The sequence below is a fragment of the Lepidochelys olivacea genome (assembly GCF_965140295.1).
Source record: "Lepidochelys olivacea isolate rLepOli2 genome assembly, chromosome: 3".
Taxonomy (NCBI): domain Eukaryota; kingdom Metazoa; phylum Chordata; order Testudines; family Cheloniidae; genus Lepidochelys; species Lepidochelys olivacea.
In genome coordinates this window covers 167,967,034-167,993,489 of record NC_140413.1, presented here as the reverse complement: position 1 = coordinate 167,993,489, position 26,456 = coordinate 167,967,034, and the positions used below count along the sequence as shown (strand labels likewise).

The window sequence follows — 26,456 nt, the reverse complement described above, 5'->3', positions numbered from 1 at the left end:
TTATCCTTGAGCAAATCATATGTCCTTTCTTCCCCGGGTATGTGCTTGTGTTTTTACTTTGGAGGGATCAGTGCCCAGCATTACTCCATTCCTAGGCTTCTAAGATTTTTCAGGAAGCTATTGACACAGTCGTGCTTTTATATTTATAACTCATGGGAGTAAGAGCTGTGCCTGTTTCATCCACTAAATGCAATGGTGCGAGAGCTCTACTACGTCTAATCTGCGAGGAGTGTTTTCAAATCTGAGCCCAATCCCATTGACCTCTGTGGGAATTCTATTTGCAGAGGGGCTTGAACCCGGTGTCCTAAATTGCAACTAGCACTCCTGGGCCTCCTGCCTATGGTGACTAACTTGCTGGGCAACAAAAACTTTGTGACCGTGGTGGAATCCAAGGACTGAGCCACTACTAAAGCAGGACTCTGGCTGGTTAACAGTTTGGCAGAACTCAGAATGAATCTGTCTGGGAGGAAGAGTGAACTGATTTCCCAAACATTCATGCTGGCCTTGAACTTTGCAGAGAATCTCTACTGACTGTGACAGAAAACAAATAGCTTTCTTTTCCTTTTAGGATTTCCAGCAGAGTGTGACAGTGGTGCTGCTTCAAGATGAACACACCCTTATCTCTGCAGGAGCTGTCGATGGGTAAGGAGAGAGAGAATGGATGTTTTTCTGAGCTAATCTGAATTTTCCTCTCAGTGTCACAGGCAGAAACTGAACAGAAATTGTAGGGGTCCCAGTAGATTTTACATATTGCTTGAATCGCAGTAAATTGCTGGTGAACATCTCAAGTGTTACTGACTGTCCATCTAACAAAATCTAGAGTGGACAATAAGAGCCATGAATGGTTCTAACAGGAGGCAAGCTCACGCTCTGGTATTCTGGCACATGGGCAGATGAGATGCCTTGTTTAACTGCCTAGGGAAATTCACTCTACTTGCCAATTAGAAAGGTCTCTAACCATGTTAATTTTACATCTAAATGCAACTTGATAGCATCACTTTTAAGGAAGCAATGCACTATAATAGCAATTTTTCATCTGTAGAGTTTAAAATTCTTCACAAAGGTGGGCAGGCATTTCCCCCATGTTACAGGTAGGGAAACCGAGGCAAAGAGCAGCTTGGTGGCTTTCCCAAAATCACTTAGGGTATGTCTACACTGCAATTAAACACCTGTGGCTGGCCCATGCCAGCTAACTTGGGCGCAGGCTGTGAGAGTGTAAAATTGTGGTGTAGATGGCTCAGGCTGGAGGGTCCCAAAGTGCAGGCTCCTGTCTGAGCCTGAACATTTACACAACAATTTTATAGCCCCGTGAGCCTGAGCCAGCTGATGTGGGCCAGCCACAGGTGTCTAATTGCAGTGTAGACAAACCCTAGGAGGCCTTCCGATCCAGACCAGTGCTGAATCTGCTGGATTGCATTACGACTTCTGAATGTGTTTCTTACGCCTCCTTACTGGGGTTTTAATTAGTAGGGCAAGCCATGAATTTTTAAAAAAAACTTGGCTTGGAAAGAGCACTCCTGTAAAGGTATGTTAAAATTATGGTCCTTATGTGACTAATCTCCTTAAAAGCCTGGTGTCCTAAAACGGGTTGTGATGGTGAACCCAAGGTATCGCTGCCTTTCATGACAAGTGATTGAGTTTTCTTTTAAGCTTCATAACCAAGTACTAGATGGATGCTGTTTTAATTGTTCTAGCACCTCCATTTTTGTTTAGGGAAAGCTGTCAGACTACTGAGTGGAAATCTTATTCTTCAGCTAATGAGCTGCGCGGGATAAAAAAATTGTTGAGTTACAGAGGGTGCATTTTTGGGGCGCCAGGTCTGTTGGTATATCTTGGAGTGCCAATAAACTGTCCTGGTTAATGTGGAGATCACCTTCTCAGGCTCTGATCCTGCAACCACCTCCATGTGGCCAGATCCCTGAACACAAGCCGAGTGCTACTGAAGTCAACAGGGCTGGGGCCCACCTGCATGGAGCTCATTGCTGGGTGAGGGCCTTCATGACAGAGGCTTGCTCCTGGAGAGCAAGGAAGAAGCTTGAAGAGCTTTTTCAGTATGACTGTCAAAATATCAGTGCATCCTTTTTATTTTAGTTTTCATCTGAGTAAATTAACTTAGTTTGTTATTTCATTGGGTCAAATTACATCTCAGTTCTCTCTGAAACCTAATTCTTGGACTGAAAAACTTCCATGCTTTAGTCTTAAATATATTCTGTTGGTTGCAAAAATAGAACATTCTGGAAGGTGAAAGGCAGTCAGTGACTCCACTGCCTAGCCCAGCAATCTCCGTTGTCATTCTCTCAGCAGGCTTTTGCTCTGGTTTGCTTCAGTCATGCTGCATTTCTAGATTCACTGGGTACAAGCGGTGGGGAGCCATCCTCTGATTGCTGTAGAATGCTTTTATCAGCTCTGTGTAGCAGGTGTAGAAGCTGAAGATGCTTGTATCTTGAATTTCAGTGTAATCAAAGTATGGGACCTGCGCAAGAACTACACCATGTATCGGCAGGATCCGGTGCCGTTCAAGTCATTCTGCTACCCTGGGATCAGCACTCGCAAACTGGGTAAGCAACTGAATGATGTTACTCCTCAAAGTTGCAGGTTGATCTGAAAAATGATGTGAAAGAAGATGACTTGGAGGGGGCTCATGTCTTGTGTCAGTGATTTCCAGATCTGACTGGCCTGTTTTAGTAGGGCTTTTTTTTTTTTTAAACAGCCAGCACCGGAAAGTCAAGCTTTTTCTCCTGCTTTTGTATCACCAAACCAGTAATAATAACTCCTGTGGGCCTTTCCAATGGGGTTGCACAAAAGCAACTGGGTGGAGAACATGGCCCTGCAATCTGAACTTAGCTAACTTGGTGATGATGAATGAGCTAAAACCAAATTCAGCTCCTTCTTTCTTTGCTGTGTGAGCTCTGTAAACACAGTAAAACTTCTATTGGTCAGAAAAGTAAGCAGCTCTAATTCTGAATACACATAGGGAGCAGATCTACTGAGTAAGAAGTTGCTATTTTTACATGGTAGCTTTCTTCACTAGAACTGCACTTTAAGGCCCAGCTTATTATAAACAATCTTTATTTTGTTTCTGTTGCTCTGCACTTACGCTGATTAAAATGCTTGTATCCTAACTCCACAAGAATAGCATACTGGATCGGACCAGTGCTCCATCTAGTTCAGTATCTTGTCTCTGACAGTATGGGTCCAGTACCAGCTGCTTCCAGAAAAGATGAAAGAAATCCTGCAGCAGGTGTGCACACAGGGAACGCTTTCCCTTCCCTGGAACCCTAACTAATCAGTTAGAGGTTGGCTTATGCCCTGCAGCATGAAGTTTTATGTTCCTTCCAAAACTCTTGGTGGTTATTTATTTAATCTTTTACTGTTTATATATCTGGATGTTCTTGTTACCCATGTAAATCCAATTTTACAAATGCCAGTGAGATTGCTGCTTTTGAAAGTCCAGTTTATATAAGTGAGATGGATGGTTTCTAAACTTCTCCTTAAAGTCTTGGGAGAGTTCAGGGGTGAGAACATCCCAGTAACGTCACATGTAATAGAGATGCCCAGAATTGTGCCCAGAAGCCTTCTGTTTGTTTTCTTGGAATTACTGGTTATGCAGACCTTCTTTTTCTGTCTCCAGGATATTCTAGTCTGGTTTTGGACTCCACTGGTACCAGTCTGTTTGCTAACTGCACAGATGACAATATTTACATGTTCAGTATGACAAGTTTAAAGACCACTCCAGGTAAGAATGATACCCATGGAAACAGCTGCCAAATGGATAGACTGACACTGTAAAATGCAGCTTCTAAGCTTCAGCCACAAGTTAGGCACCTCCTAAAATCTGGGGTCAGGATGGCTCAGGGCATTGTTAAAGGAGTACAGACCTCTTCTTGCAAATCTAGTTCAAGTTGGGTCCAGGTCAGTAATGAAAGTAAAGTTGATGCAAACGGATGATGATTTGGTGGCCTGTATGAAATTAGTTTGGTCTCAGCCTGGATATCCACACCACACAAACCACCATTACAACTGGCACTAACTGGAACCCTTTGTTAGCAGTTTTGGTAGAGAGTGCAAGGATGTGCAAAGTTTATTCTGTCTTTTAACCCTTGAAGACTGAAGTGCCATTTGTCTATCTACCAGGCACAATGTGGATAGTAGCAATGCAAGCTTTCCCCATCACTTGTGCCCTGTTTTGGAGGGACTGCCTGAAGGAACGAGAAGCCTACTTATTCCTTTGTATCTTCTGAGACTGCCCACAAAGAGCATCTGTTACAATATCTGTTCTTGTGATGTGCTCAGATCCGTTGTGATGGAGTTGGGATAAAAATTAGGAACTGAACTAGGGCCACTAGCTCACTCAGGCCATGTCTACACTTACTGGAGATCAACGCTGCTGTAATCGATGCAGTGGGGGTTGATTTAGCAGGTCTGGTGAAGTCCTGCTAAATTGACGGTAGAGTGCTCTCTGGTCGACTCTGGTACTCCACCAGAATGAGAAGAGTAAGGTAAGTCGATGGGACGCGAGAGTGTCTCCCGTCAATGCAGCGTAGTGTAGACACCAGAATAAGTTGACTGAAGCTACCTCGGCTCCAGTTACATTATTCATGTAGCTGGAGTAGTGTAACTTAGGTCAATTTACAGCGGTAGCGTAGACAAGGCCTCAGAGACCACAGCTACCAGATTAGGAATGTTTAGCTTTTGGTCATTACCCCTGTAAAGCACACTTTAACCAGTGAACTCAGGGTTGAAATGTCCCACGCTCTAGTGCCATCTCTGAACTCTAAAGTTTCATTAAGACTTAATGTATGAGGACAAGAAATGTTATACCAATAAAATAAAAACCAGCAGGGTCTTATTAAAGGGGATAAGACAAAATGTCACATTTATTGTGAATACAAAAAGAATCATAGGCAGTCAGTTATAGCTATAACATTTCATTAAGTTTCACATTCATTCACACGTTCGTTCATACACACACACACACAGGTTCTGCAGCTGCTGTATAGTTCCCAGTCCTGAATGTAGCTTGAGTTCGTGGCTTGGATTCGTAGCTTGTGGCGGCTAACTGGCCAGGAAAGCCGGGCACAAGGAAGAGCTGGGTCTCTGTTGGACATGCACCGATGCCCTTTCATGTTGGCAGCAGAATGTTAACCTCTAAGTCTTCCATCTCACCCATCCTCTTTGTAGGCTTTAGTTTGAATCCAGAGTCAATAGGTCTTGCTGTGTCACCCTGCTTCTGGGTTCCATGTGATTGATCACCCGTCAATTGCAGACATGACTTTCAGCCTAGGACCTGGCTTTGATGTTTCTTCAATGTACTTTTGTTCTTTTCTTTTGAGGGTGGATTCCTCTTACTTTGTCAGGGCTGTTGTCTGCATCTTCAGCTGTTGGGTGTTTACACTTCATTTCATCAGGAGAGGCTGGGGCTGGAGGTTGATTCCATCATCTATACATACCTCATTCACATATCTAAACTAAACTAATAAGATTACAGCAGGGTTTTGCAAAAATAAAGGTTGCAGCAAGCTTTTACAAAATGGAGTGAGCATTTTAAAATGGAGTTTGAGTTACAATAGAGACAAGTATAACGAATGGCAAACAGTGAGCAGAAGTTACAATGTTGAAACAGTGTAAGTTTCAGCGATTTAAGCAGCAATTGGATTGAAAGTGAAACTCAATTAGCCAGTTATTGGGGTACCTGGGTTTATGAATGAATGTAGTTTCATTCATAAAACTTTACTTATGAAGTTATATTAATAAAGTGAACAATTAAAAACAATTTCATTGATCAGTTCTACAGAAATGCATGTGGTCTGATGATAAATTGTCTCAAAAGATCTTAAGACATCACCATTCTGAGTTGAGTTTTTATAACAGTCCCCAGAACACTCCTACACTATATGAGGTCTTCAGCAGGGATCCAGACTATCTTTTCAGATGGCTTTGGCTGTGCCTCTGTGACCTTTATGCTAACACAGTGATTAATGAATTGTGATGCACAGAGCTGCTTCTGTAAGAGACTGACAAATGCTTCACCGCAATAAGCAGTGACACTTCTTACTAGATGTAGCCCAGTCAATGGCATTGTTTTAGAGACTTTCCAGAGACTTTTCTTAGTCACTCTGCCAACAGAACTCAAAAGAACAAGGCCCCACTCTGTACCCTCTTCAGGAAGACAGCCCAGTGAGAATGCTTCCAGAACTGAGCAGTAGTGGCAGTTCTCAATATTACCAGATTAGCTGTTGATGTCAGATATGCTATTTCTCAGTTCTGGAAGCATTTTCACCAGGCTGCCCTCCTGAAGGAAATTCCCTTCCCTAGGTATTTAGGGAATACCTAAATCCTGCCTCTTCAACAGCACAACACAGGGGAAACATAAGAATGGCAAACCTGGCCACTCGGAGAAGAAAAATCACGCATCAGATTTCTGTGCTAATGAACGTACAGACTGCCGGGGGGAGGGGGAGAGTGTTAACTAACCAGCAACAGCACCATCATGTTAATTTATCTTCAGCTTGTCTCCATACAGCCATCCTTAGGTATAGTTTTGTTTAAATAGTAGTCATTTCTGTAGAGAGGGCATAAGATTGGGAGGCTGGGTGAGGAGGTGTCTAGAAGGATCTTTTATATTTTTTTCCCTACACTGGATCATTTTCGACCCCTGCACTATGAACAGAAAGTCTGAGTTCTAGTAATACTTGCTGTGCAGCCCTAGGCAAGTCATTCCATTTTTCTGTCTCCATTTCCCTGTATTTAAAATGGAGATGTTGACACTGATGACTATCCCCAAGGAAGATTAATTAGATAATGTCTATATAGAGCCTTGAACTTACCTATTCTATACAAAAACTAAATAATTTATAATTCCTGTATAAGGTTTATAAATAGAGCTGGGCAGATTTCTTCAGTTGAATAGTAAATTCCCAGACAAATGCAGTTTCAGGGAGACTATTCCTGAATTGGTGTAGAATTCAGCAAATAGTTTCGGCCACGTAAAAAATGAGGGGTGGGAAATGGGAAAAGTCAGCTCTTCCTTTAAAGATTTCATTTCAGAATGAACTGGTTCAAACTGACATTTTGTTTTGAAATAATGGTTCCAGTCAAGCTGAACAAAATTTGTTTGGTTTGTATGTTTTGGTAACAATCTGAAAAAAATCAGTTTTGGTGTGAAATTAAACACATTTTTGGGGCATTTTTCAGTTCAGCCACAAAATCAATTATGCACTCAGTGCTAGTCCTAGAGGGACAGGACAGTCTCCAGTCTGGCTTTTGAATTTAGTCAGTAGCTTCTATTAACTTGTATTCATTAGGAGGCAAATCTTGATTTCATATTATTGGTTGCAAAACATTTCACTTTTGTTTCAAAGAATTCTCAGCCCAACAGAATGTGTCGATCCTATTCTGAGCCCTGCAGAGGGCAGCAGACTCTTGCAGATTCACTTCAATAATTAGAAAACCAGCAGGATCTGCTGTTGCTTTTCTTTTTGTAGCTCTGTCTGAATCAATTCTGTTCCCTTTTAATTTGGAGGAGGAAGTAGGGAAATGGCTCTTCAGTGGGATCTGTCCCTGTGGCCAGCATGCAAGCTCATGCCGCAGCCTGTCACTCTGTATACTGCATTGAACCAAAAGCTAGCAAGAGCCACAGGATCCAGCGAGGTGTGGTGACCTTTGTAAATGCAAGTTCATGAAATACTCCAAATACAAACAAATACCTTTCTATTTGTTTGTATTTGTAAGTGCTTTGGTCAATTAATTGAAAAGCTTGTTAGTTTCATGGTAACTAAACACCTGCTAAACTGCTACTCTAAGTTCTTACTGTATTGCTGTAAATCGGACATCACGACGTTCACAGTTCGCTTCCTAGCTCCGTATGCCAGTGTTGGCAGAGGGCCTCAGTCACACATCATGCTAAATTGGGTAACTTGCCCTTTCTACCTTGATAAGAAGCCCGTGTGCAGAGTGGCCGAGTGCTCTAGATCTGTGTGCTGCTCCCGTGTTGGCTGCTGGAACTTCCGGTTCTTGGCATACCAAGGATTGCAGCTATTCAGAGCAGTAGTTTCAAGGCTTAATAGTTCAGGCGAGGTGTTACTGAGACTTTAAAAATAGGCAAGTGACTGTTGTCTCTGAGCCAGCACATATTCTCCTTAAGAAATAAAGCACTGGCAGGAAGAAGGGGGAGGAGCAAATGCCTCCTCCACTGTTTCAGTAGAAGCCAGGTCTTTAGCTAACAACAATTACTGGGTTCCCCATTCTTTTGGGGGTGGTGCAGAGAGCTGCACTCGTGGCCCTGAGAATAGGAGACAAAGAGGCTGACTGAGGGGCCTGGGCTTGGCCCAGAGGAGGTCTTTGCCTGGAGCTGTCACACGGGAAGGAGAGGATTTAACAAAGCTATTAGATGACTGCACCACTGTGCTGTGGAGGGGTCAGTTTATAACAAAAGGGAATGGTGCCCTCTGCTAGCTAGTAGATGAAACTTCAGGCCCTAAAGCAAGGGAGTCTGTATAACCACTGCCTTTTGAGCTATGTGAACAGGCAGGAAAAGCCTGTAATGTCAGCCCTAGTTGTGTAACCAGGTGAACTCCAGAATTCTGTTCTGAGTTTATTTATTTTTATTACTTTTTTTTTGTCTCAGTGGCAGTCTTCAGTGGACACCAGAATTCCACCTTTTATGTCAAGTCCAGCACTAGCCCAGATGACCAGTTCCTGGTTAGTGGCTCAAGCGACCAGAGTGCCTACATCTGGAAGGTGAGACACTTGAAAGAAACCCAGACACAAAGCCCCAACCTGATGGCCCAGAACTGTTCCCTTTTCTCCTTTTGTTTGCTCTCCACATTCACATAGCGAATGGAGATGAGTGGGGAGGAGGGGTCCCATTTAAAGCAGCACAGGCTTAGTTTCTTGCATGTTGTGCCCAGAGTATACAGCTGTCAAACTTGAATGTAACTATTAATGTAAAACAGAGCTAACCGCCCGCCACCACTATGTCTCTCATCACTGCTGATTATTGCAAGTTGCTGATCTTAATCTGGCTTTAATGGGCATTAAAATCTTCTTTCTGTTTATTCAGCAGCTATGACAGGTAGAAGGTTCTTGGTTCATATTTAGCAGTGGTACACATTAGTGGAGTCTAACTGCTTAATTGTTTTAAGGGGCACTTTTGTTTTCCAGTTCATAAGCTCTTGCTTCAGACATAGCTTTTTCTCATGCTTAATTTGCAATAGTTAAAACCTTTGTATTATGGCAAGGGCTCAGCCAGAGCCTTCAGCAAAATTCTGAAATGTTGGCTGACAGCTGAGGAGCTTAGTCACTTGGCATCTCTAGCTGATGTGTAGGAAATGCAAATGTCATGTTAATAGCAGGGCCTTCAAAATGAGAGAAGTTCTGTTCCTCGCTGTGTCGTGTGGGGAGGGATTGTGGGGTTTCATCCACACAGGAACGTGGATAAGAGAGGCATTCTCAGACAAAGAGACAAATGGGTAGAATCTTTAGGTGACTGTTTGTGTAAGTTTTTTGTGTAACTCTTCAGATTATGCTGTTTAATGCTGCAATGAATTCTGGCTGGGATGTCTTTCAATACCATACTAGTGTTCCTGGGGTAAAGTTAGAAGCATATTGATTGTAAGAGCAGGAAATCAGTGAATTTGGAATCCTGCGTCTTAACTGGCCATGAGACTCTTTTTTTTCTCAATCTTAGAATTGTTATTGCTGTCTCCATTTTACATTAGCACCATTGGCCTAAACGCAGCCACTCTCATGCAGGAAGCTCCTGCCGTCCCTGATCAATATTGCGCACACACACACACACCCCTACCTACCTCCCTCCCTCTCTGTATAGTTATAGTTCTCTTACTTGGATTTTCTTATCCTGGCAGCTGCCCTGTGGTGGTGGATTTCAATAGATAGGAACCTATTTAAGTACCAACCACAACTTAATCCACATTAGGATGAATCGTCACTTTCATCTCTAATATTGTGGTCCGTGTCCAAACCCTTTGCCAGCTCCCCTCCCCCAAGTAACCCTTTCATGGCACTGTGCAACCTCTACACTGTCTTCTGTTCCTCAGAGGCAAAATTCATCTCCTTACAGGGGATAAGAGAGAGCTATTTAAATGTGACCCGCCTGACCTATATCCAGTCAGCCAATTGGCTTCAAACACACTTGCACGAGCACTTCTGAATTCCTTGGTTTACTCATATTCACTACCAAATGATGTATTTGATGTGATGCTTTCACTCCTGCCCACGCCTAACTCAGTATGTACCTTCTAATATCAGGCACTGGCAAAGTCAGTTGTTCTAAAATCGAATCTGACCTGCTTTCCCGGCCTGGTCTCTTTTCATGATGGGTTTGGAAATAAAAGCAAAGTTAGGAGTTCAGAGTATGTACAACTGCAGTCTTGGCTCAGGCTCGTAGCCATTTTGGGTCTGAGAGAAGCGTTCTTGTAAGGTTCGTGGCTGCTTATTTGGGAGTAGCAGTGCCACAGTGATGTGTTTGCTTTCATAGCAAAACTAATAGGTATCCACTTAGGCTTATCCACACCAGGCCCTTCAGTGGTTCATAACGTACCAGGCTTATCCAGCGAACAGGCTGTGTCATCTTGCATTGCACATTTTCAAGTCCATGTTTTTATAAAGGTTCCCTGGAAACTATGCTGGGAACAGCACAGGAATATTTAAGGGCTTCATAAAATTCAGAAAAAATGGATTTAAAATCCATCTGTTTATTTTTATAAAATTCCCAGTGCTGTAGCATGTGGATGCCAAACATTAATTAAAACAAATATATGAAGGATGGTCAGATGACCATTATTATGTTAACCCTGTGGCTACTTTATGTAGTGGTAGCATTCTCTACGCCGACAATCGAAAACTTATCACAAATTCTACCTACTCAGATTCCTTCCTGTGCCCTGAAGGCTGCCAGACTTTATTGATTTTGATGTAAACATACTACTGAGATGATCAGTGCTGTAGAAAATATATGACCAGCTGCTCTGAGAAGCATACAGGTGAGCTGCCAAAAGAGACAAAGGCTAGCCTCATATTTTCAAACTGGGAGGGTGTTCTGAGAAGAGGCACTGTCTGTGCAAATTCAGAGGTAGGTAAAAGGTAATTTAATGAGGACATTGTCCACCCAAGACATTTCCAGGAGACTCTTGATCAGGAGTGGGATGTTGTACCTAGGTCAGGAAATGCCATGGACAGAGGTTATTGCTGACCAGACAAGGAGCATCTTGTGGTTCCACGTTTCAGCATGTGACATCACTTGCATGTAGTAAGCACTTCAAGAAAAGTAACTGCTGGCCCAGTAATAAGTTGCATCTGTAAGAATCCTTGCATTCAGCTTAGCATTAAGGGTAGGGGTGGAAAGTATTTATTTTAAAATGGACATCTTACTTTGAACCACTAACTGACCAGGAACAGGAAGAAACTTCCTTTACAGCCAGGTGGTTCCATAACTGTACTTTTCTTTGAACCATCTGGTACTGGCCACTGTCAGAGCAGACAGGATACCAGATTAGGAGGACCCTTGGTCTGACTTAGTGTCACGCTTCATATGTTCCTGTGCAGTTTGATGTGTACATAATATAAGACATATCCTGAATCCCAATAGATAGCTACTTGCCTATCTGTTTTTATACCTATATGTACATTTTGGCATCCTAATGACATAATAACATATGGGGAACAAAGCACCTGTGATGCTGATTTTACCAGAACCCAGAGGATAAAGCATCAGCAACCTAGTTTGTGCACTGTTCCTCCCTCCCCCGGCAGAACCATTCAGATACAAATGCCTTGATCCTCATCTCACTCACACTGGTGGAATTTATGTATAGCTTCATCAATGTCAGTTAAATTATATCAGTGTGAAAACAGTACAGGAGCAGAATCTGGCCAGGGAGAATAACTCTCTCCTTCTACCCTCTTGTCAGTAATCAAGGATTATTAAATGTCTTGCTACACGCAGTAAAAATCTATTAAATGTAAACTAAGGTGTTCTCTGTACTAAGAACTCCTTCAGTTTATTCCTTAAATGGGATTTTAGTTTCCATGGTATTGCATGTTTTGGCAGAGAAGGTTATATTCTCAACAGGGCATTTAATAGATATTTAGTCAAGTGGTTGCCTCCAGCATGCCATACACATACTAAAAAAAAAAAAAAGCCTGTTATGAACTACTTTAGTTCAGACAAACTTTAAATACTCTGCTTAAGAATCTTAACTACAGCTTTTCAGGCTGCCATGGCAAGAAATCAAAGTTTGACAAGAAAAGGAAATGGATCAAGAAACAAGAAGCCCTCCCTGATATTTTGCATGTATCCTTGTAAATCTGTGAATAAAACCGCCTTTTCCCACTTGCTAAAGAATCTATTAAATTTACTTAGTCATCAGAGCAAATCCCACATCTAATGTCACATTGCTACTGGTGACTCATAACTTCAGGAAACCTGCTGAAAGTCTGCAAAATAAAAAGAACCTTAAATCTGATTTCTTGCTCTTGCTTGGTTGTGGCAGGGCTAATATTAGCCTCAGCTAAGTCAGTCTCTGTTTAATCGCTGGTCTCATGAGCTGTGATAAAGATTGGTGCTGTTGTAGGTCAGGAGAAAGGTGTATCAGATTGGGGTTCAGTTTAATCAGTGTGTGTACTGTATGGACTCATAACCTTTTTTTTTTTTCCAAGGAACCTTGACTGTGTTGCTATCTTATTGTAAAGTTAATTATAGGTTAGCTGGCTGGAAGACACACTGGAACTTGCCAACTACATGAACTACTAGCTCTGAAGCAAGTAGAAAACTACCAAATTCAGCTCCTTTTTGAAATAGGTCTTGGGTTTAAGTCTTCCTGTTGCTTTATAAATGTCACCTTCTACTCAGCATAGAATCTGAGTAGGCAAACTTGCTCCCAATAGGAGCTTCTGGAACCTTAAATGGACCGTGCTATTCAATGTAGCAATGTGCTTGTGCATCCCTGGAGACAAGTCCTATGTATAGCAGAAAGTCCTAAGCAAGTTTTCCCAGGCACTGTCAATACACTCCACCCTGACCCAGCTGCTTCACCTCTAGGAGCAAAATGCTAATTTGTTCTTAGAGCTTATTCAGTCCCTTGCCTTTCTGCCAAGACTGCCAATAGGGTACTAATTGTGAGGGTGTGTTTTTTAGATGTGGCTGTCAAGTCCATGAGGAACTGGACTGAGGCCACCAACTTATTTCACATAGGCTACTAAGTAACTGCCAGTAACTACTTTTACTCATGTCATTGGTGTGAAATTGATTTCTCCCCTGCTTTGAGCCATTCAGTTCTAAGTGGAGCATTGTTTTCAATAAATCCAGAGAGACTGTGCTGAATTCTTGGGAATAAGTGATACTTTCCAAGATACAGTAGAACCTCAGAGTTACAAACACCTTGGGAATGGAGGGTGTTCGTAACTCTGAAACATTCATAACTCTGAACAAAACATTATGGTTGTTCTTTCAAAAGTTTACAACTGAACATTACTTAATACAGCTTTGAAACTTTACTATGCTGCGTTTAATCCTCTGAATTTAAATGAAACAAGCACAGAAACAGTTTCCTTACCTTGTCAAATCTTTTGTTAAATTTTCCCTTTATATTTTGTAGTTTATTTTTAACAGAGTTCTGTACTGTATTTCCTTTTTTTTTTCTTTTTTTTCTTTTTTCTTTTTTTTTTTTTGGTCTCTGCTGCTGCCTGATTGTGTACTTCTGGTTCCAAATGAGGTGTATGGTTGACCAGTCAGTTCATAACTCTGGTGTTCGTAACTCTGAAGTTCTACTGTACCTAGGCATGAAGGATAAGCTTGTGACTAAAGTACAGGCATTAAGGAGATCGGTGTTCTCTTCTCAACTCTGCCACAGACGTTCAAGCATGACCTTAAGCAGGCAATTCTAATCTCTTTGTGCCTGAGAGCTATACAAAACGGGGAAAATATTTGCATACCTCGGAGGGGTGTTGGGAAGCTTATTTCACTGTAGAGTGCTTTGAGATCCTTGATGAAACACACCATAGTATTCTACTTCAGCAGAGTGGAGCCTTCCTTGGTGATGCTTTTGATGCAGAAATCCAACTGATTTTAAATTGTGGATTGTTTTTTTAGATTTCTGAGCCCCATCTTCCTCCCATGATGCTCCTTGGCCATTCTCAAGAGGTTACCTCCATTGCCTGGTGTCCTTCAGACTTCACTAAGGTTAGTTTCTAGAAAAACTGTTTTGGAATGTCCTGTGAAACCAATGAATGAAGGACCAGATGTGACCACGGTAGTGTTTGTTTTACAAAACTTGAGGGGGTATTTTGACCGGGGGTGGAATCTTCTCTGTACAGAAAGCCTTGTTGAAAAGAAAATGGCATAGATGAGCTGGCTTGCTACACTCTTCCCTTCACATAGAGTTAGAGCTAATCCAAAATGTTTTCATGAAAATTCCTAAGACGGTTTAGTGCTGTGAGTTTAAAGTCTAGATTATTTTTTTCATTTTTTGAAATATTCCACAAATTTTTTTTTAAAAAAAATCAGAATTTTCAATTATTTTTTCATTTTTAAAAAGTTTTCTATTTTGATAAAAGCTACCAAATGACTAAGCCAACCAGTCAAAATTGGTGATTACTTTAAAAAAAAATTCTGCTACAAAAAAGCAATAAACGGTAAACAAAAGTTTTGAGTGAGAAATGGAAAATTTCAAGAAAATAAAAATGTTTTTTGCGAAAATGTTTAATTTTTGGGAGGGAGGCCATTTTTTGTGGCATCAACCCACATTGCCCGCACTACATTTTCAACCAAATCCTCAAGTGAATTCAATATGATGCTGTACTGAATTTTTTCAAGTAATTTGAGTCCTTTGATAACTATTAGTAACTTGGAAAAGTCTGTTCCTGGAAATGTATGAAGGCCTTTCCTGATGGAAATTGTTATGCTAACAAATTTGTTGATTATTGATTAATCTAAATGTTATCCTGGCAAAATTTGAAGCCATTTCTTCAAGGTCTTCATATGCTTATGAGTTTTGTTGATGTCGTCTGCTGTCTGTCCACTGGTATGTTTGCAAATCTAGTGCGCTGAGAGCTTTAGTGGGAGGATGGAAAGAACATTAATGTCTGTTCTTTCAATAAGCCATATGGAGTCTGTCAACATGACTTCTAATTCAATGCTAAATCCAAGAGCCTCACTGTCCTGAACCATATCTTAATGAAAATGCAAGGGTCAGCATTAGTGGTTCCCCCATATGGCCATCACTGGAGGGGAGGGAATTGTTGGCATGGAGAGTAGGGTTAAGGGACCAGTCTATCTCCAAATCAGGAATAAGCCCTCCCACAGCTATGATATCCGAGGAGTCCCATAGAGTTTCTTGCTGGCAGTTTCAGTTGCCCCTCTGCCCACCATTGTTAATCAGCTACTTTCTCTAGGCATCACAGTAGGCCCTCAGGAGGGATTTGAATTAGGATCGGGTAGTGGCTTTGCAGACAAGCTCAAGAAGTACTTTCCAGTTGTAGGGGTGGCATAGGAATTGCTGTGCTGGATGAGACCTCTGATCCATCAGGTCCAGTATCCTGGCCATGGTAGCATGGGAGAAGAAAACAAACAGGGCATTAAAATCTGGGCCAATGTAAAAGGAGTCAAAGGCAGTTCAGAAAGGAGTGGTGGTTAGGCAGGTCCTCAAATGCAAGGACAAGAAGCTTAAAGTTGATGCAGAGGAGATGAGGAGCCAATGGAAAGACTGGAAGAGGCGAGTGATGTGGTCTGAACCCCAGGCAAGGAAGACAAGCCTACCAGCAGTGTTTTGTAGAGCTGATGTTGGTGTTGGGGAGGCCAGAGGAAAGACGTCTTGATTACTGTGCACATAGGCCTTAGCTCTTCTTTCTTTCTTTCTTTCTTTCTTTCTTTCTTTCTTTCTTTCTTTCTTTCTTTCTTTTTTGTTTTCACTAATTCCCAGGTGCATCACTGTGTACACAGCACAAAGGGAGATTAATAAAAGTTCTGATGCTTGCTGGGCAGGTTCCATTGATTATTTGGAAGAGCAACTTGCCATTATATAGGGATCTGCTGTACCTAAACTTTAGTCCTGTCTCTTGCTTTTCTGTACCAAGTGCTGCTGACATTGGATGATGGCAAAGTCTGCAAAGACTGCTTAGTGACGCAATTCCAGCATTTGTCCTTGTTCCAACATTACCTATTTAGAACACGGCAAATGTTTGTCCCCAAACAAGGAAAGGTGAGGAGTGAGAGAAAGAGCATTGGACATTGATGCAAAACGTTGAATTCTTATCTTCTGCTGTCTGTTTCCTCTTGGAACATGAGCTTTGGATTGTGTTTGGGTTTCTGCTATTATTTACTGAGTTACTGAAATGTCAATAAACAAATACTGTATATATTGGCACTTGTGGAGCAAATGGCTGCCTGCCACAGAATCTTCACAAAGCAAATGGGGAGGCTGCGATTTCTTTGCCATAAAAGGGATAGATGGAGGCTTTCTCCTGTCAGATCACATTCAAGGGAAATAGATAGCTTTTTCCTCTGGTACAGTAATTAGACAGCATTTGTTTTTCGCTGGCAGTTCCTTTACCTATTTGTTAGTGGGCAAGGAGGACTCCAGGCAGAACACTTATTGGCACGGAGTGCTGAGAGTACCAACTCTCTTGGATTGATTTGCCAGGGACAGTGGGACCTGGCTTCACAGTGGCCTAACCTACTGACTTATGCTGTAGATCGCCACATGTTCTGATGACAACACTGTGAGGATTTGGCGCTTACGGCGTGACTATGATAAGGAGAGACTGACATCAGGCAAAGTCAACTTGGTAGGCTGGGTCTGTCAGAAGAAACCAGAAGAGCAAAATGGAATAGGTAAGGCCCTTAGGGGTATTTTGTCCCACAACATAGGAAGAGGACTTCAGAATTCTGTGTATTTACTGGTTCAGGAAAAGCTTTCCCCTTGGCTATTGCTCTTCATTTCTTTAGAAATGTGAATTCATGCATTTTCCCAGGCCTGACGCACCATCCAGTAAAGGGCTGGTACTGCATATGCAGCCCTGGAGCTTTGAAATTTTCCTCTTGCCCAGCAGATGAATTCAATTAAATAACACTGACTTCCTCTCTTTTTGCTTTTAAACAAAACAAAGCACTCACTTTCTACAGGACAAGGTGCCTTTTCAACATTCCAGAACTATACACACCTGCTTCTAAACTCTTACATTCCATTAGAAATGTAATCTTCATTTGACTCTGTCTTGCTGTAAATTATTGTTCCAGCACAATACAGTAGTACTTACTGTAAGACCCAGACATGTGCAGTTCAGTGATGGCTTTCTAAAATGCACCAATTCTTTCACCACTGATGTGTGTACATGGAAATCTATTCACAAATATTATAAAATAAACCAATAATAAATCATGGAGACTCCTCGCCCATCAACTTGTTAGGATTAGTTAATAAATGCCGTCCCCTTCTGGAAAGCCTGGGAGATCAGATAGGCTTTGCAGTATCCCCTGAATGTCAACAGACTTGGGTTCTGTGAGACCAAGCATGTCATGTTTTGGTCTAGAACTTAATTGTAAACACCCTGCCAGAGTCCTCACCAAGGAAACGAAGGGTCCATTAGCTGCAATGCTGATCCAAACTGCTGCAGGACCATAGAAGGATAGGCAGTCTCTTGGCACGTCCCAAACCATGTGTGAGAAGTCTTGGATCAGAGAGCTAACTTAGTTTGTGTTGAACATGCATCAAGTGTCACATTAGTGTATGGTTGAAATGAAAAGGGAAGGGGAATAAACCCCTCAGCAAAGTGGAATATGAAGATAACTGTATCAGAAATACAGAAATATTTAAAATTTGGACCAAAACTGAGTTGGTAGTGGCTGTTTGGTGTCATTTCCTGTGTTGGTCCATCTCCCTCCATTGACTTTCGAAATGTGCTTCACCTTCATTGTTGTAAATACAAGTGGAAGGTTTTGTAATCCCCCATACTAGGATAACATAAAAATTAACTTTTTGCCAGTGCGTAACTGTCTTGCAGGAAACTTGCGGGACAATAGGTGGGTAAGTGCCAGCTCTCTTCCGTAGTTGCTCACGACACACATTCATGCACTTCGTTTCAGTGAGCTGCTGAGAAACTATTTCACATTCTATTCCCTGAGAAATAAATATGGACATTAGTCTTGTCAAGAAGCTTGAAAACCCAAAGCTGCCTGTACCCTGGATCTTTACAAATCGAATTTGGCAATTACACTAGATAAAATATCATTTCTCCTTGTTTTCTATGCATTAAAACAACCCAGGAGGGAAGAGGAAGCACACAGACCTTGTGTATGCAACAGCAGGCTTCCTGCTGACCTTGGCTCTTTGAACACAAAACACATGCTGTTAGAATACGGGAGCTATCTGCAAACTGATTCATAGTTGGCTAACCAAACAGCATTTCAGGACTGCTTAGATGAAATCTAGATTGCATCCTACCCATTTAAATGGAACAAATTGTGAAGTTGTGGCTGTGCGTTGACTGTTGACCTGCACTGTGGCATGCAGCAAGCACAGCTTCCTTCCCTTGAGAAATTATGTATGTCAATTTGCTAAGTGATATTAATTTCTCTGCACTTCATGTAACCAGAATCGCTAGACCTGGGCTGTACCTTGAATTTGTGATTTTTTTGATTCTTGAAGTCCATAATGTTGCTGTAAAAATTTGATAGGGTGAGGGCAAGAGAGAGAGAAATCCCCACTGTTCGTATACATTGTGCATTTATCTGTCTGAGTCCTACAGATACATACATCATTTGACTGGTAGCTTGGTAGAGGCTTGCACTCAGTGTTAAAAATAACAGCCTTGCAGAATGTCAGTAAGTGGTATCAATGGCAATAGACTTGACTTGTTAACAGAATTTGAGGTCTGAATGTTTGACTGGTGCACAAACTGCTACAAAAAAGCTTGCTGCTTCTGTTCTGTTTCCCAGCACTGGAACACAGGCATTTGAATTACAGGCTACCTTTCATCATCCCCATCAATACAGCATCTAAATCAAGATAGCTTCCACTTTTCTAGAGGTAGTGACTCCAGAATATATTTTTAAGTCTGCCACGGTTGTGGGCAGCCACATCCTCTTTCCAGCTCATCACCCCACATTTCTCATGTATGAAATTTGTAGCTAATCACTAGTGAGAGAGGGTTGCTGAGATCACTACTACCCTTCTTCCACATCTAAGAGCTTACATTTTAAGTACAATTAATTCTCCAGCTGAGATAATATAGTCCTGTAAGTAAGTGCTCATTAAGGCCAAGATTAAAAGACCAAATCTTAGCAGTGACCCTGCTATGAGTTCATAATAACTTGCTTCAGTCTAGACTAATAAATATCATTGGGGAAGGAATAATTAACTCCACCTTGTGCTTTAAAGTGGTTGACATTTGTATTCTACTCTGTTTGCTCAGCACATGAATTTAAAGGTGCAGAGACAGTATTGGGCAATATAATATGAGAGTCTTCAGGAAGGATAAGGATCAAAAAAAGCTTATGTATAGTGTGTTATTGAGAAGTTATGTAGGTGTTTACACTATGCACATCTCACAAGTAAGTACAAGATTCTAAAAAAAATGGCATTTCATTCACACAAGACTTCAGCATCCTAATTAAGTACTTTACCACATAACAGCTAATGCTGAGAATTAAGAGTTTCAGACTAAATCCCTGGTATGCAGCAAATGTTTAGAGCCCTTTTGCTCCTTGGTGAAACAGTGTGCTTAAGGTGGCTAACGTGCTGCCTTATTTAATTGTACCACCTCAAGTTTAAGGCCAAAAAGGTTCCTTCAGATACATGACATTCCAGCATCTGAAAAGCAGGCATTGGACACACATTAGTACATCCTCTCTCTTCAAAGTAAAATATCTCTTTAAAAAACAACTTAATTAATGATTTGTTTTGGCCTGAGATGTAGCTTAAATGCGTGCTGCCCTCAGATTTATTGTGGGATTTCTAGTGTACAGCTTATAAACACTGATGACTATGCTTTGCTTTACAATGTAAGAAGTGGGCACGCAATTGAGTAGATGGATTTATATGCAGTTTATTTCATAACATGCTGATGATTTCAATAGCCACTGTGCTATATGTACATGGAAATTGCTTATTAAAAAAAAATCACTTATTTGTCATGGCAACCAATCCATCAGTTACTTCCTTGGAATCTAAGACCTCGTACAAGATGTGGGGAATTTCTAGCCTGTCCCTTTGCACTGTAAATAACTGACCTCTACCCAGTAATCTATTCCTTGCAGAATATTTTCCAGCAAAAGGATAGTAGGAGTAAAGTGAAACCTTTCTTAGCTCCCACCTTAACTATCTTATTGGTGTACGAATGTCAAAGCCTAGTTGGGACAATTATCCATAATGGAGAGCATTCTAATCTAAGGCTTCATCTACCTGACAACTAGTTGTGGGACTGGGTTACAATGTTTCCTGACCTGGTTAAAAACCACTTATAAATGGTAGTGTAGATGGGATCTGATGATGTCCCCATAACTGAACTAAAGCTTTGGACAGTTCTGGGTTTTAAGTGAGCGACAGGGATACAGGTCACATCTACAAAACTTCTAAGTGCACTAAATCCTGACGCAGTTATAGCTATTGTACAGATTGGTCCTCAGGAAAAAAAATAACTGGGCTGAGGCACTTTCTAAAATATGCTTCCCTCTCTTCCCATTGCGGCTATCCTAGGAGGCCAGATTACACTGGACAAGGTCAATGACTAAAATACGTCTTGATCCTTCTGTCCATTTTAGTCCTCTGATTGCAGTTCTTTTAAGAGGTGCCAGTTACAACTGAGGTAGACGAGTGCCATCAAATAAGCATCCTGTGTTCTGTAGAGTTTTCAAAAATGCTCAGTATTGGCCTAACTCTGCTGCTGTTGAAATCACTGGGATCTTAGAGGTGTTTAGATCTGGGATGGGGAGCATTAGACAAATAGGTAAGCTGCTAAATTCAGATTCTGAATGTCCCAGAGTTTTGGGGGCTTCTTTAAGGCCTATCTTTAATCTGTCTCTCTTCACTTGCTGTTGCTGTACTGTGTAATTCACGTGACGGTTTTGTTTCTCTTCCATCAGTACTACCAGTCAGCACTCAGAGTACTCCTGCAAAAGTCTCCATGGTGGGCAGCCCATGCATTTCCTCACCACGGCCAGCAGCTTGTGCTCCCAACTATACCGGGGACCTTCCTCTTTCTACCAACACTCCAACATTCTCTCTCAAAACCCCAACAGTCAAGGCCCACACTCCAGCGAAGCAAAGTGAAGCCATATTAGGCCCTTCTCCCAAACCAACATCTTCCACCAAGATGTCCATTAAACACTGGGTTACCAGGACTCCGTACGCCTCTCCACCTGGGATGGGAACAAAGACGCCTTCTCCAAGAAAAGCTCTGGCAGAGGTCACACAGGGTCTTCCAGTGGCAGTTGGCACTCCCGTAGAACCACATTCACGGTTTGAGAAGCGAGCCAAAAGGAGGCTGGAGTCCAGCAAGGGAAATCACATGGGGCAGAAGTGTCTGAAAAGCTGCAGTTGTGTGACTGAGCTGGACCCAGTGGCTAAAAAATCCAGGCTGGATTTGTGCTTTTTGGCAGCAGACCAAAAGGCCGGTAATGAAGACTGTCTGAGCCTTGCTGAGTTGAATAATGGAACTGAAGGAGGTGGCCAAAGTCCAAAGGAGCCATCCCTTCCTGAAAGCCCTCTTAATCAGGCAGGCTTCCAGACTCCCCCTTTTCCTTTAAAGAACTCCTGCAGGAAAGGGGCTGATGTGCTGGACAAAGAGAACAGTTCACCTGGGGGAAAAAACTGGCTGTCTGCAATGGGAGAGAAGCTGAAGACTAGCAAGGCCAGTAGCCAAAAGGCGTCAGGTAACAGCCCCCAGTCCTCTCGGAGTCCCAGCACAAGACAAGAGGCAGCAACTGCAGCCAGTCCATCGGGACCTGTAAGTAGATTAGGCATGGTTACAACAGCAGAGAAAGGGTTGAACTCTGGGTTCTGTTCTCTTCTTGCTGTGTTGCACAACTCCCATTTGCAAGCAGTTAACTTGTGTATCAAAAGGATCATCAGACCTCATTGCTTGGGGGAGGAGGGGGTGGGGAAGGAAGGGAAATCTGATATAACAAGCCCCAGTATCTCTGCCATACAGGGTAATGATGTTATAGTCTTGGGAGAGAGAAGCAGAACTGATGTTGCTCATCTGAAAATGATTTAGAACAGAGTACTGGAAAGCGTTCATTGTCTATGACACTGGCACTTACAACGCAGTTCTACTCTGAAAATAACAGCAGCACTTACTTGACAGATCTGCTGCTTACATGTATTCACAGCCATATCTGCCCACTTAGGTGACATAGATTGGCCCCCACTAGCACTGCAGACCCAACCCAGCTTTTGGAGAAAATGAGCTGAATTTTATTCTAGCTCTTGTATCAACAGAATTTGTACGTCTGTAACAATTGTGGGACTAAATTCTACCCTCGGTTACATCTGTGGAAAAACCATTGAAAACAAAGGGATTGCACAACTGTCAGAGGGCAGAACTTGGCCTGCAGACTCCTTACTACTTGTGTTGTGCAAGAAAGCAGGAACCCAGCCTGACTTTCAGATCCTAGGGTGAGTTTGCAGAGCGGTTAAAATGGTTGGCAGATGAGGAGTTTTTTGTGCTTTAGAGCAAATTCTCAATTTGCATGTTGTCATTGAATCAATACACATGGAATCCCATGATGCCCGTAACTTCCAAAGTTAGTTTTCAGAGGACCGCTGAGCTTTGTTTATAAAACTGATAACTGAGGTATGATTATTACAATCTTTAGTTACACCAGAATTTGAAATTTGATGGGAGAATATAATTTGGGCTACAAATAATCTTTGAAACTGTCATCATGACTGGGGCTTATCTTGGTAAAATTGCTTCCTATTGACCTAAATTTTGTCTCACACCAGCACTTGGGTTCATAGAGTGCTAACAATACAGGCTATTCAGTAATGCACTTCAGAGGCTTAGTCCTTTCATGATTGAATGTCTTTCTAAACAACATTCTCCAGCTCTACCACAGATTGGTCTTGATGCAAATGAAAAATCTGTGGCCTGTGTTACGCAGGTCAGACTAGATGATCATAATGATGCCTTCTGGTCTTAAAATCTATGAAATTTTGTATCTGGTGGAGACAGGGTAAGAACTAGAGCCCCTAGCTCTTCTCATAGAGCAGTAGGGTAACGCCAGGATTTTAGCAAATGTTTCCTGTCTCCAAATAGGATCTGAATGTCCCAGAAGCCATACAAATTATTCCAAAGAACATAATGGTTGTCCTTTTAACAGTATGTAACTTGGCAGCTCCTCAACATATGCAAGCTGTCGCAGTTATGGAGGGGAGAAGCTTAAAAGACTTCTACGGTGTGTGCAGAGTTTAACCTGGAAGAACTAGATGGGGCATCTACTGTCAAATACATATGTTTATACTTGACTTGAATCTCTTCCAGGTTGCAGTCACTTCAGTTTCCATGAGGAAGATCTGCACGTACTTCCATCGAAAGTCACAAGATGACTAGTGCAGTATGCTGCATTTGAAAGAAACCGTAGCCCTGGATGTTGACACACCACTGATGCTACCAAGAGTGGATTTAGCAACACAAAAGGAGGAAGACACTAGGATTAGCCAATGCATTGTTGGCTCTTAATAAAGCTGGATTTTTTTATTCTCTTGTTCTTTAAATTCTTTTATAAAATCTATTACACTCTGTAGCCTCAAGTTATTTGAACATGAAACATGTAGGATGCTAATTAATGGAGACTCACATGCCATTAACATGAAGTAGGTGATGGATTTTAAAATATATGTTTGCTTTTAATACGTCACTCAGTTAAATGTTCTCCCATGAGTTCTTTTGCACATGGCATCTGTGAAATGCTCTAGTTATCTCTGGAAAGAGACCTTTGATGTGTGTTATTAACATTGTCAAATACAACTTGTCAGTTGATATTTGTTTCATTATGTCTGATCTTGAAACTTTTGTTTCAAAATCACATCTTGGCAAAACACATACCATCTCTTTTTGATAGCAGCTGAATAGAGATGGCTGTGGAGAAACTGTTGCAGATAGACGGGAGCCACCATTTCTGCTAAAGGATATTTCTACAGCTTGTTCCTCTTGTATAACAATGACTCTCCCATTTCGGCAAAGAAGCTTGTAAATTCGACTTAACTGCCTGTAAATACAAAACATATTAATGTTCCAGAGTGTCTGTCTTACTGTTCCAGTGTTGCATGTGGTGCTTGCTGTGTGAGGAAAAAATACAGCATAGCTAAGGGCATTTTTGCCTCCTTTTTAAAAAAATTCCCCTCTCCTGCCACCTCCCAAGTTTACTGCTTTCCATACTCCTGCCTCTGCTAGCCCAAGGACACCCATGGTAGTCTTGTAACCATGGAGATCATGGCTGTCGAGGCTGGAAGCCTGATCGCCCCTTTTAAATCAAATATCGTCAAGGTCGGTTAGAAGTTATCAGATTATAGTCTATCCCAAACAAAATTGGCTTTAGAAGAAAGCAGTCCATACTAGCTTATTGACCTTTTATGGATGTAAATTGTAGCATAACTGTCTTGATGTTGGAGGCAGGAAAAAAAAAATCCACTTTACAGAGTTAAGGTTGTAATATTAATATTAATGCTTAAAAGGCTTGGATTGGAGAATAATGTATATAATTGGGTAGTGTGATTATGGTAGGCTGTCCCAAAAGAGGTCAGGATTCTGCAGCTAAAGCTCTTTGTCATTACTGCTGGTTGTTCAGACTGAAACCTCTTGCTGGTGCTAAAACGTAATGAAGGGACACTGAGGTGTAATGAGCCAGATAGAATTCAAACAGATATGTTACGCTAATGATGACTAACTCACAAGTTACTGGTTCAATACAGGAGTAACTGGCTGAAATTCTAAGGTCTGTATTTCACAGGAGGTCAGACTAAATGATCCAGTGGTCCCTTCTGGCCTTAAAAATCTATGAAAGTCTGTCTGTTTCAAGCCTCAGGATTGCAGACCTACTGAATGTTATTTAAAGGAACACAATAGAATTAAGTCACACTTCTGTCTGAAACTTTTGCATCTACTAATGTTAAGTGATATATTTCTATAACTGAAATGGATTAGAGGAAAAAAAATTATATTTTACTGTGTGCATTGGAAAGCACTTTATGTAGTCTGACGTAATGACAGGTTTCAGAGTAGCAGCCGTGTTAGTCTGTATCCGCAAAAAGAAAAGGAGTACTTGTGGCACCTCAGAGCCTAACAAATTTATTTGAGCATAAGCTTTTGAGAGCTACTGCTCACTTCATCCGATGTGGTAGCTCACGAAAGCTTATGCTCAAATAAATGTGTCAGGCTCTAAGGTGCCACAAGTACTCCCTTTTCTTTTTGAGTACTCTGTTTCATTGAGCCCTGTATCGCCAGTTTCTCTTTACACAGCAAAGAGGGAGAGAAATACACTATGTTTTTAAAAAAAAATTGTGATGGTAAAACTGCGCTGTTGGCAGGAGGACTCAAAGGCAGGTATAGAACCTGAAATTACTTTCTAATTTTTGTAACATTGACTCAGTTTCAAGTTGACAGCAGCCATCTAGCTTTGGAGAAATATCAAACTAACATTAAACGGGACAAGTAAAATGTATTTCAGCCATATATGAAACCTTGCTTCAAAAATTGAGATCTTTAAGTGGTAACTGAGTCAATCCAATATCTTGAGCTAACTAAGACTAAAAAAACCTGACACTTTGATGTTCAAAAGTAGCTCACCATTAAACTTGACCTTAAAGGGTGGGAGGAATTGAAACTTAACATAGAGGGCAAACTAAAGGCAATAGGACAGTTTAATGTTCTGCTAAGTATCTTACACACTTGTAACCAAACTCTGCTGATTTGTACTCTGTATTACCAGTGGTTTCAGGGAGGCTGCATAACAAGTATAAACCCTCACAGAAATTCCATGGGTGTCCCCCCCCCCCCAACCCCAGCTTTGTGAGGTTACAGTTGTGAGGGGATAGGATGGTGAGGGTGAAATTTTGGTCCTCTTGAAGTGAATCCCTCTCATACTTTTCATAATATCTTCCACTTCTGGGACTAACTCCCACACCTGAATCCTTACTCATCTCTACTCCTCAGCTGATTATTCAGGGGTTTAGAAGTGTAAATGGGCAAAATACCTGGTCAGATAATCTTCAGTGGGAATGTGAGAACCCTTCTCCTTTCATAGCAGCTCTGCACAGCTTCTTACCTCAAGCACATAAAATCAATTTGGCTAACACTATGAAGACACAAAACATAACTCAATCCCTTATTCTTATGTAGTCAAAGTGACACAGTCTGATCCTGACAAAAAGCTTGGCTCCAGGGGAATAAGAAAGGAATCGTTCATATGAATCACTTGGTTTGTGATGTGACAGTCTCTT

General features: G+C 41.6%; 1 protein-coding gene and 1 long non-coding RNA gene across 2 annotated transcripts in view; one reads left to right on the top strand and one right to left on the bottom strand.

The window, feature by feature from the left end:
• Positions 1-24,252, top strand: part of DTL (denticleless E3 ubiquitin protein ligase homolog) — a 33,025-nt gene extending 8,773 nt beyond the window's left edge. The window contains exons 8-15 of the mRNA XM_084623040.1: positions 569-642; positions 2,455-2,558; positions 3,632-3,736; positions 8,627-8,739; positions 14,111-14,200; positions 16,711-16,849; positions 21,098-21,960; positions 23,500-24,252. Coding sequence (XP_084479166.1) covers positions 569-642; positions 2,455-2,558; positions 3,632-3,736; positions 8,627-8,739; positions 14,111-14,200; positions 16,711-16,849; positions 21,098-21,960; positions 23,500-23,568 — 1,557 coding nt within the window. The 3' untranslated portion in view covers positions 23,569-24,252. The remainder of the gene's footprint in view (positions 1-568; positions 643-2,454; positions 2,559-3,631; positions 3,737-8,626; positions 8,740-14,110; positions 14,201-16,710; positions 16,850-21,097; positions 21,961-23,499) is intronic.
• Positions 24,099-26,456, bottom strand: part of LOC311517848 — a 62,082-nt gene continuing 59,724 nt past the window's right edge. The window contains exon 3 of the long non-coding RNA XR_014710807.1: positions 24,099-24,226. This is a non-coding gene — a long non-coding RNA (uncharacterized lncRNA). The remainder of the gene's footprint in view (positions 24,227-26,456) is intronic.